General features: G+C 55.5%; 5 protein-coding genes across 5 annotated transcripts; 1 reads left to right on the forward strand and 4 right to left on the reverse strand.

The window, feature by feature from the left end:
* Window positions 1–922: 922 nt before the first annotated feature.
* Window positions 923–1,762, reverse strand: PHYSODRAFT_386952 (hypothetical protein; the record flags this gene model as incomplete). Its single annotated transcript, XM_009519423.1, has 1 exon — window positions 923–1,762. A coding segment is annotated over one exon (840 nt), but the record flags the coding sequence as incomplete, so codon positions are not given.
* Window positions 1,763–3,744: 1,982 nt separating this feature from the next.
* On the forward strand, window positions 3,745–4,969 carry PHYSODRAFT_323820 (hypothetical protein; the record flags this gene model as incomplete). The annotated part of the gene is made up of 4 exons (XM_009519424.1): window positions 3,745–3,810; window positions 3,880–4,020; window positions 4,097–4,293; window positions 4,390–4,969. The coding sequence occupies 4 exons, from the start codon at window positions 3,745–3,747 to the stop codon at window positions 4,967–4,969; spliced, it is 984 nt and encodes a 327-aa protein (XP_009517719.1).
* A 202-nt stretch (window positions 4,970–5,171) lies between these two features.
* On the reverse strand, window positions 5,172–8,751 carry PHYSODRAFT_264011 (hypothetical protein; the record flags this gene model as incomplete). Its single annotated transcript, XM_009519425.1, has 4 exons — window positions 5,172–5,312; window positions 5,372–6,151; window positions 6,178–7,080; window positions 7,273–8,751. The coding sequence occupies 4 exons, from the start codon at window positions 8,749–8,751 to the stop codon at window positions 5,172–5,174; spliced, it is 3,303 nt and encodes a 1,100-aa protein (XP_009517720.1).
* A 481-nt stretch (window positions 8,752–9,232) lies between these two features.
* Window positions 9,233–10,685, reverse strand: PHYSODRAFT_284618 (hypothetical protein). The gene is made up of 3 exons (XM_009519426.1): window positions 10,129–10,685; window positions 9,589–10,070; window positions 9,233–9,526 (listed from the first exon to the last, which is right to left on the reverse strand). The coding sequence occupies exons 1-3, from the start codon at window positions 10,157–10,159 to the stop codon at window positions 9,311–9,313; spliced, it is 729 nt and encodes a 242-aa protein (XP_009517721.1). The 5' UTR covers window positions 10,160–10,685; the 3' UTR covers window positions 9,233–9,310.
* Window positions 10,686–12,098: 1,413 nt separating this feature from the next.
* PHYSODRAFT_295239 (hypothetical protein) lies at window positions 12,099–15,854 on the reverse strand (the record flags this gene model as incomplete). Its single annotated transcript, XM_009519427.1, has 7 exons — window positions 12,099–14,032; window positions 14,086–14,442; window positions 14,522–14,726; window positions 14,928–15,201; window positions 15,251–15,477; window positions 15,536–15,756; window positions 15,815–15,854. The coding sequence occupies 7 exons, from the start codon at window positions 15,852–15,854 to the stop codon at window positions 12,099–12,101; spliced, it is 3,258 nt and encodes a 1,085-aa protein (XP_009517722.1).
* Window positions 15,855–15,953: the final 99 nt, after the last annotated feature.

A 15,953-nucleotide genomic window follows, 5' to 3' on the forward strand; every position in this document is an offset into this window, starting at 1 on the left:
GGGCATGTGGGTATTTCAGCGGGAAATCGATGAAGGCCCTCGCCGCGCATCCTTTTTTCAAAGCCGTGGCCGCTTGAGCAAGGCGATCCGGGGTGTCGGAGAAGCTGCAGCTCGCTAACGCTTGGGCCACCGAGTAGACCTGGCAGTTTCCGGATCTCGGAGTGGATACTGGTCGGAGGCCCATAGAAACAAGAGCTCGCGACAGAGACTTCTCTAGTGCTTCCTCGCGGTGGGTTTTTGCACTTGTTGCTGGCGGTACGTGGTCTCGCTCTTGCGTCATAGGAACCGGAGCAAGAGCAGCGGCTAGCTCTGCTAAGACAGCATCTTCCACTACCAGTAGTTCGGCGTGGGCTTTACGGATTGCTTTGGCTGTGGGTTTCGGCTTGTTCGGTTGTTCTGGCTTCTTCTCGTCTTCTTGGGGCGCCTCCTCGTCAGCCGACTCCACAGTCAGCGGATTGAATCGCGACCCAGCTTTAGCGTTTTGGTGCACGCCACTCACGGGCCCTTTCTTCTTGTCAGGATTCGGGGTCTTGCCAGCACTCTTAGCCGGCACAGGTCCTTGCTGGACTGGGAAGTTTGCTTGTGGGTGATTCATCGTGACACCGCTACTGGGTTTCTTCGTTGACCTACCATCGAACCAGCCCTCCTTTGGTTCCGCAGCCGTGGTACCTCGCGCCCCTCTGTGGCGCTGCTGTACTGGGTCCGACGTCGCCACCTTTTCCGGCAGTGGATCTGCCCCGTTGGCGCGATCGGTGCCAGACAGCTGTGGCTCCTCCGACTGACAACCTGCGGTCACCGTAGCTCGGAGCTCCTCAAGGCTAGTGAATGTCGGCGGCTGCGCCCGTAAGCTAGCGACCGTGTCCTCCGTGGCTACAAGACAGCCTGGGCCTCGGAGCTCGTCCATCGACATGTGGCACGCTCTCATTGGGTGCCCGAGACGGCCGCAGCGAAGACACTGCTGTCGACCTCGCATACTCGGATGCTGAACAACAATGACAGAGGTGAACCACACAATCCGCGTGATCCCTTCTAGTTCCCGTGGGCAGCCATCCATTGCAAAACTCATTTCCCATGCCGTTGACGTACTCGATTGAGGGCCACTCCGGTCCAGGTCCTCGAAGACAAACGGCGCACGGAGAACGTGCTTCAAAAACGCGTGTAGACGGCCGAGATCCATGTTCCGCGTCACGTTACGTAGAATGACGACGTACTCTGACGCCGTCGAGATCAGGGCACCATCTTCTTCGTATTGCAGGTCCCAAACATTTGCCCCAGGTGTTCGTCTTCCCACAGGATGCGCATTGACTAGTTTGTGCTTCGTTCGAGGGAAAGGTACCTCCAGCCCGTCAAACCTACAGGCTGCCTCTCTGGTAAAGAAGTAGAAATGAATCTCGTGCTTCGCTGCGTTGTAGCTGATCGTCTTGACGGCTGCCAGGAGTCCCCAGAGTTGTTGGTTGTTAGTGCTATGGTTCATCGCCGCGATCGAAATACTCTCCTGTAGACTTTTGGTGCTCTGAAATGCTTCCTTGACTGGCAGCTCACCATCAAGGTCCATAATCAGAAGCCCCTCCACCTGCGCTCGCACTGTACCCATAATTCTCAACTTGTCTTCTGTTCGCATGAGGCGGTTGAAGAACTGCGGCAATCGACGGCAGATAACCGTGCCCTCAACTAATCCTTGAACAATTCTCCACTCGTCTTCCGTTCCTTCCCTGAATGCCCCCTTGGAGTGCTTACCGTACGTTTTCTTGCATACCTGCCGGGCCGGGTGGTTTCCTCGGCGGAATACACACTTTGGTTGAACAGGAAATCTTTCGTTGTAACTCCAACTTCACCTCCTCCTTCCTGTTGCCCCGCCACCTTTTGAGCCCATTGGGTGAGCACTGGAGCTTGGAGCTCTGCAGTTTGCATCGAGACCTTTCCCAACTCCTTGCTAAGAACATATTCCAACGACTGCCTGGAGATGTAGACCGTGTGACATGACGCCACCACGAGTCGAGACCATGAAGTCCAGTCTTGATGCTGGTTTACCACGATGTCTTCGAAAACGTCGACCAGCCGCTCCATCTCCGGTTTGGTGAGGCGCGGGAGCCGTTGAGCTGCTGCAGACAGGTTCTTCTTCTTGCTTGGGCTCTTAGGAAAAACAGTTTCAAAGAGCTGCTGCACTAAGTCCAGCCATGCCTGGGGTCGGGGTTTGCGATAGGTGGCGGTTTGCAGCGAGTGCTGAAGCGCTGCAGCCAGCAGCTCCGCTGTCGCCGGCTACTTGCTCTCTTCCTCCACCTCGGCCTTCCTGCTCGTTTCAGCCTGCTGGTGACTGCTCATCTCGGCGACTTGCTCGCGGCGGTCGGAGGTCTCGGTCGTCTCGGGGGGCGCCCCCTCGGTTCGAAGCGGTGGAGGCCCGTCAGATGCCACCTCACTCGCCCTCCCTTCGTTTAAGGCCGGGTCCAACCCTTCATGCTGGCGAGTTCTGTCGTTCGTCATCAACTTGCTGAACTCGTTCTTTTCCGCCGGAAAGTCGTCTTCCTCCTCCGGCTGAGTCTCGGGGGGAGCCAATTCCTTGATCTCGTACTTACCATGAGGGAGCCCATTTTGTGCGACTTTTGGCTCTCGTATTAGGGGGAGCCCACTTTTGAAGTTGACGGGCTCGGGCTCGCAGAAGGAGTGGATCAAACCACGAGCGTGGATTTCGTGCCAAATCCTTGTTGAATCGACAGAAGGAAGCGCGTTCACCGAAGCTTCACCTCCACCGAGGCGAGCCTTGCAATCGACCACGACGACTGGACCGAGACGCGCGTGGCTAGCGAGAACAATGCGAGATTCAATCCCTCCCGGGGTCAATTTTCGCGTCGAGGAACAATTGCTCTCTGCACCGCCAAAACCCAACGGAAGCTCGGGCCTGTCCTAACGTTAGTTGCTCCTCTCGCTCGCAGTGACAGTGGTTGGATCATAGTCGCACTTCAATTCGGCCCCACCTCGCTAACGACGAACGCCTGGCCTGACCCGCACCACCTTTTCCTGCTTGGAAGAGTACCATGTGCTCTCGATGTCAAAACATTGCCTTCGGGCGAGCAGCACTGGTCACAGCTCACTCTGCTCAATAATTGCTGCCGTTACGCTGGACTTGTGATCATGCGCACGAGTGAAAGGCTCAAATGCGCGCCGGTTGTGCAATGCTCAAGAGGGCGCCCTTTCAAAGTTTACCATTGTTGCGGCGCAGTAAACTTTGCATCTTGATCCCCGACGACCGTGAGCTCGGTGATCCACAGACGCCCGCAGTTAGCTAACATCTTGGTGCTGTCAAATGCGGCGGCGGCGCTAGAGATACGAGCCGTGGGCCACTCGGTTTGTTTCCAGGGATGCCGGCGTGCTCCTTCCAGTGCAGTCGGCGTCCGGCCCGTGAGAGGGCCCCACCTGAGCCCTCGAAGTCTATCTATCCACCTGCCGTCGCCGAAAGTGTTCAACTCGCGGTCACCACTTTCCATTCTGCGTGCCTCGTCGCTACCCGGCAGACAATTTGACCCCCATCCCGAGGCTCGTGTGAAGAAGCATCAGGTTCTGAGACTGCGAATCAAGCGAGCAAACGCGCGTAACTGGTTTCGGGTAGAGCTGAAAGGCGAGCGAGACACGGACCACACGAAACCGCAGCGCCAACGCCTTCGTCTAGTTGGGGGCTGAAACGGGGGGATCAAGCGATCACCAGTCGGCACTCTTGCAATCGCCTCGTTCCACACAGGCAGGACCACCATGAATGGCTCGATGAGCTCATTGACAGCGACCATCACGTCGGCCTTGGCGCTCAAGGCGTTCACGGTCTACATCTAGCGGGTTGAAGACACCAAGACGCAGAGGAGCCGGCACATCCGTCGCTGCTTCTCCGAGTTCTGCGAGCTGCGCGAGAAGCTCCTCGCACTCATCGACGACGAGATGGCCACGTACCTCACCAGCCCGGACATGGACAACATCGAGAGCAGCTTCAACACCAGGTCCAACGTCAGCTTGAGTGCCAGCGCTAGCTCCAGTGTCAGCACTTGTACCAGTATCCCTAGCTGCGCCGGGTGACATCGCTCCTCGTCGAGCAGGTTTGACGTTGTTGCAGTCCACACTTCGTGACGGAGCGACGCGCGGGGCTGCAACGCGGTGGCTTCCAAACTCGAGGAACGTCTCGATGTGGGTCATCATGTTGAAAGCAAATGGCGATGAGTTGGCGCTGGCGAACGACTTCGACGACCTCCAGAGCATGCTGCAAGAAGCGGTTGAGCGCCAGAGATCGCGCCTCAATCACGCGCTTGGAGCGTGAGCCAAGCAGTTTTCGCGGCGGGAACTGCTTGAACACGAAGGCGAAGCGGTCGGACGTCGGCGTCTGGCGATGCCTTCCGCGGTGCGAGTTAGGACGTCGGCTGCTGCTTCGCTGACTCCGGGATTCCACCACTACCCGTTGGTACCAACTCCAGCCTTCGCGATGACGGTGACGGACCACAAGTATCAGTCCTGCACCAGCAGATATCACCTCAGCTCCAGCAGCGAGGAGGACGCAGGCGGCAGTGACGACGAGACTCAGCGCTTCAACAACTTCGACTTCACGCGGCGATTCTACCGCGAGTTCGGCCGCCAGGAAGAGCGCGCGGAGATTTACGCGGACGACTCGGACGACGACGAGGAGATGCAGATGCTCAAGAAGACATGGAGCGCTATGCTCGAAAGCGAAACACACGAGCGCAAACTGTACCACAGCGGCAGTCACTTCGCCATGCTGGAAAGCGCACGGCACTCACCGACTGAGACGTGGGCGAGACGCATCGAGATCGCAGGCATCCACAACGCAGTCAAATCTAATGCAACCTTGAGCGCCACCTGCCCAGTTAGCACACAGAAGGCGCCCGAGCCAGCGACTCACAGAGCAGAGCAGCTCCTAAGTCGCCACCGATCACACCAGCAACTTCCAGTCCAGCACTTCCCGACCTGCGCTTGAGTCGCGTCTGCAAGACTCTGCGTGCAAAATACTCGTAAGCTAGTCAGTGAATTAGGAAGTGAGTTTGTGTGAATTACCACGCACAGCGCCACGGTTGGGAACGGCTGGAGTTCCAGGCCATCGAAGGAAGTGGCCGCCATCGTTCCCCAGCTTGGCGAAACTATGAAGTAGAAGAGAAGTAATCTAACAGGCCATAGTACCATTAAGTTGTCGACATGCCCACACTCGCCGACTTTACAGTCGATTCCAAAGCCTCCTCCTCCAGGATCACCTTGTGTGCAATCTGCACGATGCGCTCGAATGCCAGGTCAGAGTACCGTCGCCAGCAGACGTGGTCGCGCCACTGCCGAGTTGGAAGCTGCGGCGTCGTCAATCCGTGAAATACCTTGGCCACAGCGTAACTCGTCCTTCATCGTTGCTCGTGCTCTCTTCAGTATCACTGCCCTCAAGCGGACCTCCACCGCCAAGACGGAGTTGAATGAGTGAGCGTGTACCTCGCTCGATAGCCTCGATCAGAGACTCGGTCAGCGGCCGCAGCATTTTCTGCAGCAAACGCTCATCCTCGTCACCTTCGACGTCGTCTCCACCGGCGGCAGCATCATCCTTATCGTCGTCGTCTTCGAAGTAACGTACCGGTTTGGTCTCGAGAGCATGGGCCTTATCATCCAGATCTTCTTCGTCTTCTTCATCTTCGCCATCACGCGCGGTTGACGTCGGAGAAGGCGCCGGTAGAGCTGCCGCGTACAGCGCTCCATACAAATGAGCGAGACGAGCAAGCTGGCGCGACTCGAGATGCCCGTGCTTCGCATACAACAGCTTCGTCCATCGGTCCACGACTTCACTCTTCATCTCGTCGGTCAGTTCAGCCCTCCAGCTCAACTGCAGCTGGAATGCGGGCTGTGACAGCGAAAAGCGCTGGATCTGACCAGTCTGTTGAGCCGCTCGCAATTCTTGTAGCAGCCGACGCTCATTCGTGGCGGCAGCGACCGCAGCAGCATTGGTTTCACCCGCCTGCTGAGCGTCGGAAGCTGCTAACAGGGCTGCAGCTTGGTCTCCATTGCTGTTGGCACCAGTCGTCCGTCCGTACCATTGAGCTACTTCGTGCAGGTGGCAGTCGATAACCCAAGAGCTCAGATACCCGTCCTTACGATGTGTCACGCGTGCATTAGGCAATTCCTTGCGCTGCACCGCTCCGAGCAGTGACTTACTGTAGATTGCGGTCCCAGTTTCTTCGCTTGAGTGTCCAGCAGCTGCAGTGTACATTGACTCATGCTCAGAGGTTGGAGTGCCACGCGTAAACCCAGCTCGTCGTCCTTCTGACGCTGCGTCTCGAGGGCCAGCAACGTGAGGAACGTCTCGATCGAAGCCGCCTTCAGGTCAAGGTGGCGCTCCAGCCAATCTCGCTCGAGAGACTCCAGCGTCAGGTCACTGCCAGCTCTCTGACCTCTTCCCGAGCACTTCACAGCCACTACATGCTTCTTGCTCGCTGGGGATAAGCTCTCCCGACTCTGGAAGACAAGAGCCATAAGCCTCCGAAGCTGGTCGCGATGTAATGCGGTTGAAAACAGTAACGAGCGGAAGTGCACCGCGTCTTCATTCAGCAGATACAGCAACGCTCGCGCAGACTTGCCGTCACGACCTGCTCGTCCAATCTGCTGCACGTATCCCTCGACAGACGACGGCATGTGGAAGTGCACAACAGCCCGCACATTCTTCTTGTCAATGCCCATACCAAATGCGATAGTAGCCACCACAACGCGCACTCTGCCTCGCGCAAAACCTGTGCGGACCTTTTCCTTCGCCTCAGGCGCCATGCCAGCATGAAACGCCACCACCTTTCCAGCAGTGCGCCAAGCGTTGGGCAATTGTTCACGCAGCAGAGCTGCAAGTTCCTCCGTCTGCCGTTGCTGGTGAACGTACACGATAACACCTCCACCGCCAGCCTTGGAGGACTGTGTTGATCCTTTGCTCAACTCGGGGAGGATGTGGACGAGATGCCGCAGTCGCTCATCATTCGACCGGACGGAACGAACTTCCAGCGCCAGATTCTTCCTTTGCCATGGCATCTGCAGCACCATGTCGCTCTCGCTCTCGCCACCTTGATTCTGAAGCTGCCGACGTGAGCGCAATTGATGCAATACATCGTGGACAACACGTCGCGAGGCTGTGGCAGTCACACACAAAACGCACTGGGTGTGGCGGAAGACCTCTGCCAGCCGCAAGTAGCTTGGACGGAAGTGGTGGGACCACTCTGAGACGCAATGCGCTTCGTCGACACACACTAGTGCCAAGCGCGCACGGACCCGCGGTAACGCGAGCAGCGCTTGCATTCCAGCATCCAGCGCCTTCTCCGGCGACAGGAAGATCAGAGAGAGTTTGTCCGCCAGCAGATCACGCACAAAAGCCGCATGCTTCGCCTTGGACGAGCCTGAATCCGAGCCGGAGCCGGAAAGACACAAGGAGCGAGCCTTCAATGGGGCGGGGAGACTCTCGTACTGGTCGTTCATCAGCGAGATAAGCGGCGAGATCACGAGCGTAATTCCAGGCAAGAAGAGCGCTGGGAATTGATAGCACAGCGACTTGCCTGCACCCGTGGGCAACACAAGGAGAGTGTCCTTACGACGCAGCACCCTTGAGATCGCCCACTGCTGGCCAGGACGAAAGTCGGCGTGCCCAAACACCAGAAGCAGATTGGTGAGCATCGCCTCACGTTGCTCCTCTTCAGTAGCTTCAATATCCAGAGGAACGCACTCAATGGCTTCTGCTTCAGCTGCGGACTCAGCAACACCGTCAGAGGAAGAAGAAGCCGTGAAGAGTGTCTGCAGTGCAAGCGGGACGTGGTCGTCTTCCCAGAGGAAGAAGTCGCAGCGACCTTCATCGAATCCCAGCGGGCAGGCGAAGAACTTGCGGCCGTGGTTCTTGTTCTTCTTCTTGACCTCCAAGCTCTGACAGACCAACGCATGATGACACCTCGGCGGTGTCAATGACTCGGCCTCCTTCTTCGGTTTCGATTTTTCTTGACTAGAGAGACCACGCGCTTTCTCGGCTTTGGCCAGCACTTCCAGACACTCCTCGGTGAAGTCCACGCCGTCGTCAGCCAGCATCGACTTCTCCTTCTTACTCTGTTGAGTACCGTTCGCATTGACCACCGGAGCGAGGCCTGAAGATTTCTCACCTGTAGCTTCGTCCAGCAGGTTCTGATTACGTGCGCGCAGATACGCCGGTCGCTTCTTGGCGCGCCCAGAGCTGCCCTTGAATCTCTTACGCATGTTCAGCTTGACGAAGTTGTCGCTCACCGCACTTTGGGCGTCCTCGGCCTTCCAGCGCTCAAACTCCGCAGCCTTCCGAGCATCACCCACATCACCGGAACCCGCGTCGTTGCTGTCAGATGGAGCGTCGAAGTCATCGAGAGTGAACCCACTGTTCCCAGCCGTCGCGAAGCCCCACGCCTCCTCTTCTTTCTCGTCATCACTCAGAGCAGCCTTACGTTTGCCCGACACCTTCGTCACCTCCTTGTCTTTATCTGTCTCTGCATCAACCACCGACAGCCCTAAAGACGACGCATTGGCGCCTGTATCTCCACTGGATAAAACACTGTTGAGCTCCTCCTCGTCGCCTCCTTTCTTGTCCTTCTGCTGCTCCCCGAAGACCTCCTGGAAGACACGATCAAAGCCCGTCTCTTGACGTTCTCTCTCCTGCTGCTTGGCCCGTTCCGCTGCTTCATCTTCAGGCTTCTTAGCTGCTCCACTGCGCCACAATTGCTGGCGCTCCTGTACATACATGGAGAGGCCTAGTGGACCTCCTTTTCGCTCATTTTTCGGCTTCGGCTGCGTCTTTTTCGCCGCTTTTTCGGGCTCTGAGGGCTTAGTGACCTTCTTGCTTGCATCAGGTTAGACTTTCTTCTTTTTCTTCTTGTCTAGAGCCCGTAGCAGCCACGCAGCGTCGTCTGTGCCTGAACTAGAGGTCTTTTGAGCTTTGACAGTGGGGTTTGGGGCCTTCCCGGCGCTCCTACGAGGCGCAAAAAGAGGTGCAGATGTGCCTGAAGACGCAGAAGATGGTGGTGCTCGAGAGGACAATGGACGATCTGCTGGAGCTGAGGTTGCAGCGCTTGAAGCCCCACCAGGAGCTGCCTGCGCCGGCTGCCGGCGCGGCCACATTTTCGTTCGAAATGGTCCAAAAATGGTGGCGCCAACACCTGCGATTGGTCGAAAACATTAACGTAACGCGTAGCGGCGGCGCTCGGCTAGTTGGTCCGCCATCGTTGTATATTAGTAACTTTATATTTATTAGGATGAAAAGCAAATTGAAATTGAAGTCAATAGGATCTTACGCGTGGTGCAGTCAGTCCACAGCAGGTGCCATATCCTCGTGCTCTCTCCACTTCTTCTCTATCTCTTTGCGCTTCCACTCCATGCAGTCGCAAAACACCTTCTTGTTCTGTACGTAGATGGATGTTCGCATCTCCAAGCCATCATCCGACACAGCAAAGCCTTCTTTCAAACGCAGCGAGAGAAGTCTTGCGAATCCAGCATTCCACGCGCGCACAACCAAATCGACCTATGGCATCGTAAATAATGTTAGAACAAGTAGTATTCAGCACGTACTCAAACTACTCGTACCTTGTATCTGTTGCCGATTACAAATCCTTCAGATGTGGACTCGACGGAAATTTTCATCGTCGGCACCGCATAGGACCGAGCATCAAACCACTCGTGCATTTCTGCAGAAAGAGCAAGACGATTGCTTGGGTCGTTGTCATATTTCTTGTAGCTTGGATATTTCAGGCAATGCTCTCTGGACATCACATGGCAGCTCTGTGCCTTCCCCACCGACCCGAACCACTCTTCACTCTCGATACGCTGGTACTTAAATTCGTCAGTCGCTACGTCAACGATCGAGGTGTTGGACGAGAAAGTCGTCATTGAGACTTGAGGGGACTCGGTATCATCTGGAACATAATGCATGGCAAAGATGCGTCGCAGTTCGCTTAACTCCCGAGAAACTGGGGCCACAGTCGTCGAGATCGTGTGGCCATCGAGTGGGGAAGTTTGCTTGATACCTTCGGTCTGCAGTTCGTTTTCAAATAGCAAAGCATCCCTCTCTGTACAACATCTGTGAGACATCAACCAGCACAGTTCTACAATAACCAAAATGCATACCTTCTTTGAAAAGAACATGGATCCGCAACATCACCTCATCATACCACAGCGCCTTGTCGGTTTCGCCAGCACGAAGGTTGGGATCGTAGTATCCAAGGCATGACCCCGCCAGTCGGTACAGCCTGCAGCGAATCCCTTTCGTGTTCAGCGCGTTGCCAACGGATCCAGTGACAAGCCACAATTCAGTTTGTGCGTGTTCTTGCTCCGGAACCACCACCAGCACGTGGACGTGACCTTTTCCAGCAGCTTTTTCTGCACGACTCACTTCGCCCAGATCTCCACCATCCAGTCCAACATCTCGTAACTCCGCGTCTGTAAACTGTAGATGTTTGTAGCCACTAGTGTCACTCACACCTTCCAGCACGTCAAGATGCGTCAGCCACGGGCCGCGGCCCTCGTCCTCCTTCGCCAGGAAGAGCTGCAGGTCCTTGGCGTCGCACGTGATAGTCGCCGGGTTCTTCGCCTTGATCGCGTCCTTCAAGTCTCCCACCGACTGACCCGCGTCAATGTCCACAGGAAACGCACTGCCCGCCGCACCAACGATCGCACAGAAGAGCTTCACCATCTTTCCTCGAGCCGGAATGAGGAAGAAGGATGTAGAATTTCTGGCGTACTTAAGCGAACATGAAGGTGTGTGACATAGATTTTCAACCAATGATGAGACGCCACGTCGCGCTGGTCCGAACTACTAGTAAAATCTGCCGGCGTAATGTTCTATTGGTTTATCAATGTGGTTTGAACGAGCGGTGGACGATCTCGTCCGGTGGTCTCACCTCCGTGTCCACGGGTGATGTGCCGGGATCGTCGTCCGCCGCCGGGACCTGCCCAGAGGGCCGTCGGTCGTCCGAGTCCGTGGCCGAAGCCGCAGAGGACATGGTGATGAACACTTTGACTTGGTTTAAGTATACCAAATCAGGGGCACTGTGCACTTCCAATCCCAGGATCAACGCGTGCCGGGTTGCTGGGGCTTCTGTCGCAAAATCGAAAGTGTATACCTACCATGCTGCACCGTGAGTTGCTACCAAGTTACACTACAAGTTGCCTACCAGGATGCATGTGAGCTCCCTACCATGTTGCACTACCATGTTGCAACATGAGTGCTCTACTGTGTTGCGCTGTGAGCTGTCTAGCATCTTACACTGCAAGTTGCCTACCATGTTATACTATGATCCGCCTACCATATTACAGTTCGAGCTACCGTTTACATTGCACACCATGTTAGGCCTGTGGCATCAAGCGTCAGTTATCTCTAGCCTTGACCAAGACTCCAGCCCTGATCAACGAGAATGAGCCTCACTTGATATATATTGGGCTTTTTGCCTGGGCGGGTAGCCGAAGGCCATTAACGCTCGCCTCCTTGTTTATAGCTGACTCCACTGTGTCTGCAAGCAGGTTACAACGGCTACAAAGAGCCCGAGTTCGTGTACAAAACTCGCCTCGTTATGAAAAGACCCGCGCCAAAGTGCATGAGCACAGAGCTGGTGCCTGAGTGGGCGGTGGGCGACGGAGCCTTGCGACGTGCACTCATATACGAGTATCACCATGCGTAATGATTGATAACCACTGCTGCCGGAGCTTGCTGAGCGGACGAGCAGGAGCAGCAGCCATAAGGTCACCGGTTAAGTTTAGTTACACTGCGGAATCAGCCTTAAGTGCAATGTAACACAGTAGGTAGCTCCAGTATAACATGGTAGGCACTCGCAGTGTAATATGGTAGGCAGCAGCTCACAGTGCACCACGGTAGAGTGCTTGTGTTGCAACATGGTGGAGCGCTCACGTTGCAACATGGTAGATTTTCACGGTGTAACGTACAGCCCGCAATGTAACATGGTAGAGTATTCGCATTGCAACATGGTAGGCAACTACAGTGTAATATGGTGGATAGCTCCTAGCGCAAAGTGGTAGAGTGAGCGCAGTGTAATATGGTAGGCAGAATGGTAGGTAGCTCACAGTGTAACATGGTAGAGTGCTCATGGCGCAAGCCGCGCTGGTGCAACATGGTAGAGTGCGCCAACATGGTAGAATAGCTGATTAGCAACGTGCGACTTGGTGTCGTGCACTACCCACTGATCCAGCGTGGTGTAGATCTGGTCCATTGAGGGGCGACGCAGCGGATGCACTTCGAAGCACTTCTCCATCAATTGCTGGTGCGCGCTGGGCATTGACGACGGGATGGGCACGTGGTGGCCTTCCAGGATCAGCGCCGCTGCGTCTCGAGACGACAAGTTCGGGAACGGAGGCTGGCCGCTGAAGATTTCGTAGAGCAGCACACCGAACATGTACGAGTCCGAGTACGTCGAGAACAGGTGCGGCGGCGTAATGGACTCGGGCGCCATCCACTTGAGCGGGCCGAAACCATGGCGATCGTCGTCGAACAGGAAGCCATCCAATGGTCCTTGAGAAGTTCCGCGCAGTCGACGAGAGAGCCCGAAATCGCACACTTTCACGCGGAACTCGGCGTCCACCAAACAGTTCCGAGCTGCGATGTCGCGGTGCAAGAAGTTCCCCTGGTGGATGTTGGTCAATCCATGGGCGGCGTCTCGAGCCATGACAGTTCGAGAAAACAAGCTTATAGAGCTGGAATCGCCCTTGGCGTTGATGCCCAGAACGTCCTCCACGCTGCCATTGGGGAGATACTCCGTCACCAGAGAGATACCTTGAGACTCAGTCTCGTCAACGCTGGATCCGGAGCTGCTTACGCCTAGCAGTTCGACCACGTGGGGGTGCTTACCCAGCAGATTCATCACTGCCGCTTCGTGTCGGAATTCAGCTAAGGCGTCCGAGCTGCGGTACACGTCTTGGTTCTTCATCTTGACAACGACGTCTTGCGAGGTGCTCTTCCATCGTGCCAGCACAGCGTCGCCGAACGCGCCGTGGCCAATTGGGCGGATGAGTTCCAGATCATCCCCTGGAATGTCAAGGACGTTTGGGGCGACATGCTCCATGTGTGCGTCCAAGAGGGTCAGGTCGGACGAACTTGTCGTTCCTGCCGCAGCAGTACTGTAAGTCTGAGTAGCCATTGCTTGAAGCCGAATGTATAGCAATGAAACCTTGGTCCCTGCGACGATTTTGGCAATACAGAGCTCGTCTACTTCTTCGTCGTCTTCATACCCGGTTCGTGTAGCTACGCGGAACAAGTCAAAAGAGACACTTGTGATGCCTCCGTGCCACCGAAACGACTTGCAGTCCTCGCCCTTGACGCCAAATCGTGCGCTGGGTTCAATTGAGACTGTAACCAGCGTACCTCTTTGGATATGAAGCGGTTGAACGCGGTGTCCACTCTCTAAATCGTTGCGTTCAAGCGCTACCTCCAGCATGGTCTCGCGCTGCTGCTTCAAGTAAGCCCAAATGTCGATGCGGAAGAATTCACGCAGCGCCACTTGTGCTGGACCGAACGCGCTGAAGTGCACCGCGTCGTGCGACGCATTTCTGTCATATCCAACCGGCCCCTGCTCGTTTTCCGTGCTAGCTGCTGCTGAGCTTTCTCGGAGGTTGAATAAATCATCAACCGTAGCGCGTGTTCCACTTGTGCTTTCGTCGTGTATGTGTGGAGGTCCATGTTGAAGCGAGCGCACGACGTCTCTTTGGAGAGTTCGGACATCATCGATGTCATGAAAGCTCGACACTGACGACCGTCTTCCATCCGCTGGGAGTGCCATGAATTCTCCTTCACTGTCTTCTTCGCGTACCGATTCAGCATCGTCGTCAGCTTCGAAGTTGTCGTACAGTACTGACTTGGGGCTGGGATAAAACTTAGGGAAGTCGTAGTCGAAGTCATCGTAAGTTCTCCAACTCTTCGAGTCGATACCCTCTTGCATGCTGTGCTCTGGTGAGAAAGTGTACACATGTCGTCGCTGCTCTTGGTTGTTGTCCATTCCGTCTTGAGGAAGAAGTGAATGGCCCCCTGGTACAGGAACCGGTAGAGGCCCTCGTCGAAGCACACCACTCGGGACATACAGCCGTGATCTTGAGTAAATACGGCGCGTTGGTCTCTGCTAGTATGGCCCAAACAGACGTTAGAAACTGGGGACCCCATAAAGTAAAAAACATAGCTAATGGTTCGTACCCGACTGCGTTGACGACAACTCTCTGTCTCTTCCTCCTCCTCTGTGTGCTTCACCTTAGGAGCTTCGTGTGCACGCCGTAGCCAATCCATCATACAAAGCGGGGCTAACTTCCACAGCAATGAATTGAACAGCGCGTGACGCGCTTCTGGGGAGATCAATGCGCCGTCCAGCTTGTTAGTGGTGTGGAGGAAGTCAACTTGGCGTAGCCATCTGCGACCCAGAAGATCTTGCACACTGAGTTTCATAGCTAAATAAAAAGACACACACATACAACTTCGCGTAAGTTATCACAGTCAATATCAAGTACTGAGCACAACACAACTTACTCAGGCAGCCAAGCAGCAAGTCGCGGCACGCAGACGACAGGTGGCTCAACTGCTCTTCGATCGTTCCTTCCACATAGCGGACGTCAACCTCGCTCTTTGCGGAGAGAGGCATCATCGCAATCTGAAATATAAGCATGCCGATCGCCGCACTAAGCTCCACCAAGCAACAAACATCGTCAATTCCGCCCGAACCCAAAGCGAAACACTACGAGCAATACCTACACATCTGCATCTCGATTCCTCTTCGTAGCAGGCACGAGTAGGCACCCACCCAAGATCAAGTCAAGGTGCAGCAAGAGCGTCAATTGCTCGTTCACCATCTACACCGAATCGCAGGTACGCGCATATCCGTCGATAACCGCTTTCCTCTTTTCTATCCCCGCATCTCTCATCTCATTATACTAACCACCAAGTCGTAGTGCACCAACTCGCCCGCCAAGCTCAGCCCGTGTCTGTGCAAGAAGTACACCATCGCCGCGACCTGGAACACCACTCGACGCAGCCTCTCCTCCGAAAACTCTGCCGGGTCAGCGAAGCTCTCTCTCAACCCTGTCCACTCGGGCCGGAGCTCCTGCACCAACACCCAACTGTTGCCGGCATCGTAGATCTGCAGCAGTCTCTGGAACACCCCCGGTTGTCTCTCCAGAATGCCCACTACACGCCCCAAATGCTCCAATTGCCTGCTCTCACCACCGTATCAGCAAAATTTGTTTCAAACCCTCTAAATACATTGCAAATAGACATCCCCACCACTCCGTCACCGCCGCTTTGGACAAATTTGTGAGTAGAACCTGCTGCTTGTGTCTCGAGGCTGCCAGGTCGAGTGCAACCACTGAATGTTGCCGCTGCAGCGCCCTTGAGCGCATAGGAGACTCATAGGCACGTATGCACGCATATCTGGAGGCTGGGAAGCGCTGGAAGGGGGCTGTGAACGGCGGAATTGCGTCCCAGAGCGACTGTATCATAGTTGAACACGGTCGGTGGCATCTCTCTGGCTGTAGAGAGGCTACAGACGGCGCGATTGCTGCGTTCAGAGTGGCATGATGGGGCTCGTCGTGTAGATGGTGCGGTAAGACGCGCAGGAGGCCTGTGTGGCGCCGCAGAGACGCGTCCGCGCTGCCCGACGAGGACGTCGCCATCACCGGCATGGCTGATTGAGCTTTGCGAGAGGAATGATGGTAGCTGGCGCGCGGCGATTTTTGACGAATCGGATGAAGGTATGATGGATGAGCGGGCTATATCAGTCGTTTGGGTAAATAGTTAACATCGCACTCAGTACATGGAAAATCTTACCACCGGCGTGACGATCGCTTGCGTTAGTCGAAGTGTACATGCAAGAAGTGAACCTACACGTGAACCTACACTTGCATGGTGTTCGGAGCGGTGATCTCAATTGTTGTACTACACGTGTATCACCGCGCAATTGAGCACG

Source organism: Phytophthora sojae (genome assembly GCF_000149755.1).
Source record: "Phytophthora sojae unplaced genomic scaffold PHYSOscaffold_1, whole genome shotgun sequence".
NCBI lineage: Eukaryota > Oomycota > Peronosporomycetes > Peronosporales > Peronosporaceae > Phytophthora > Phytophthora sojae.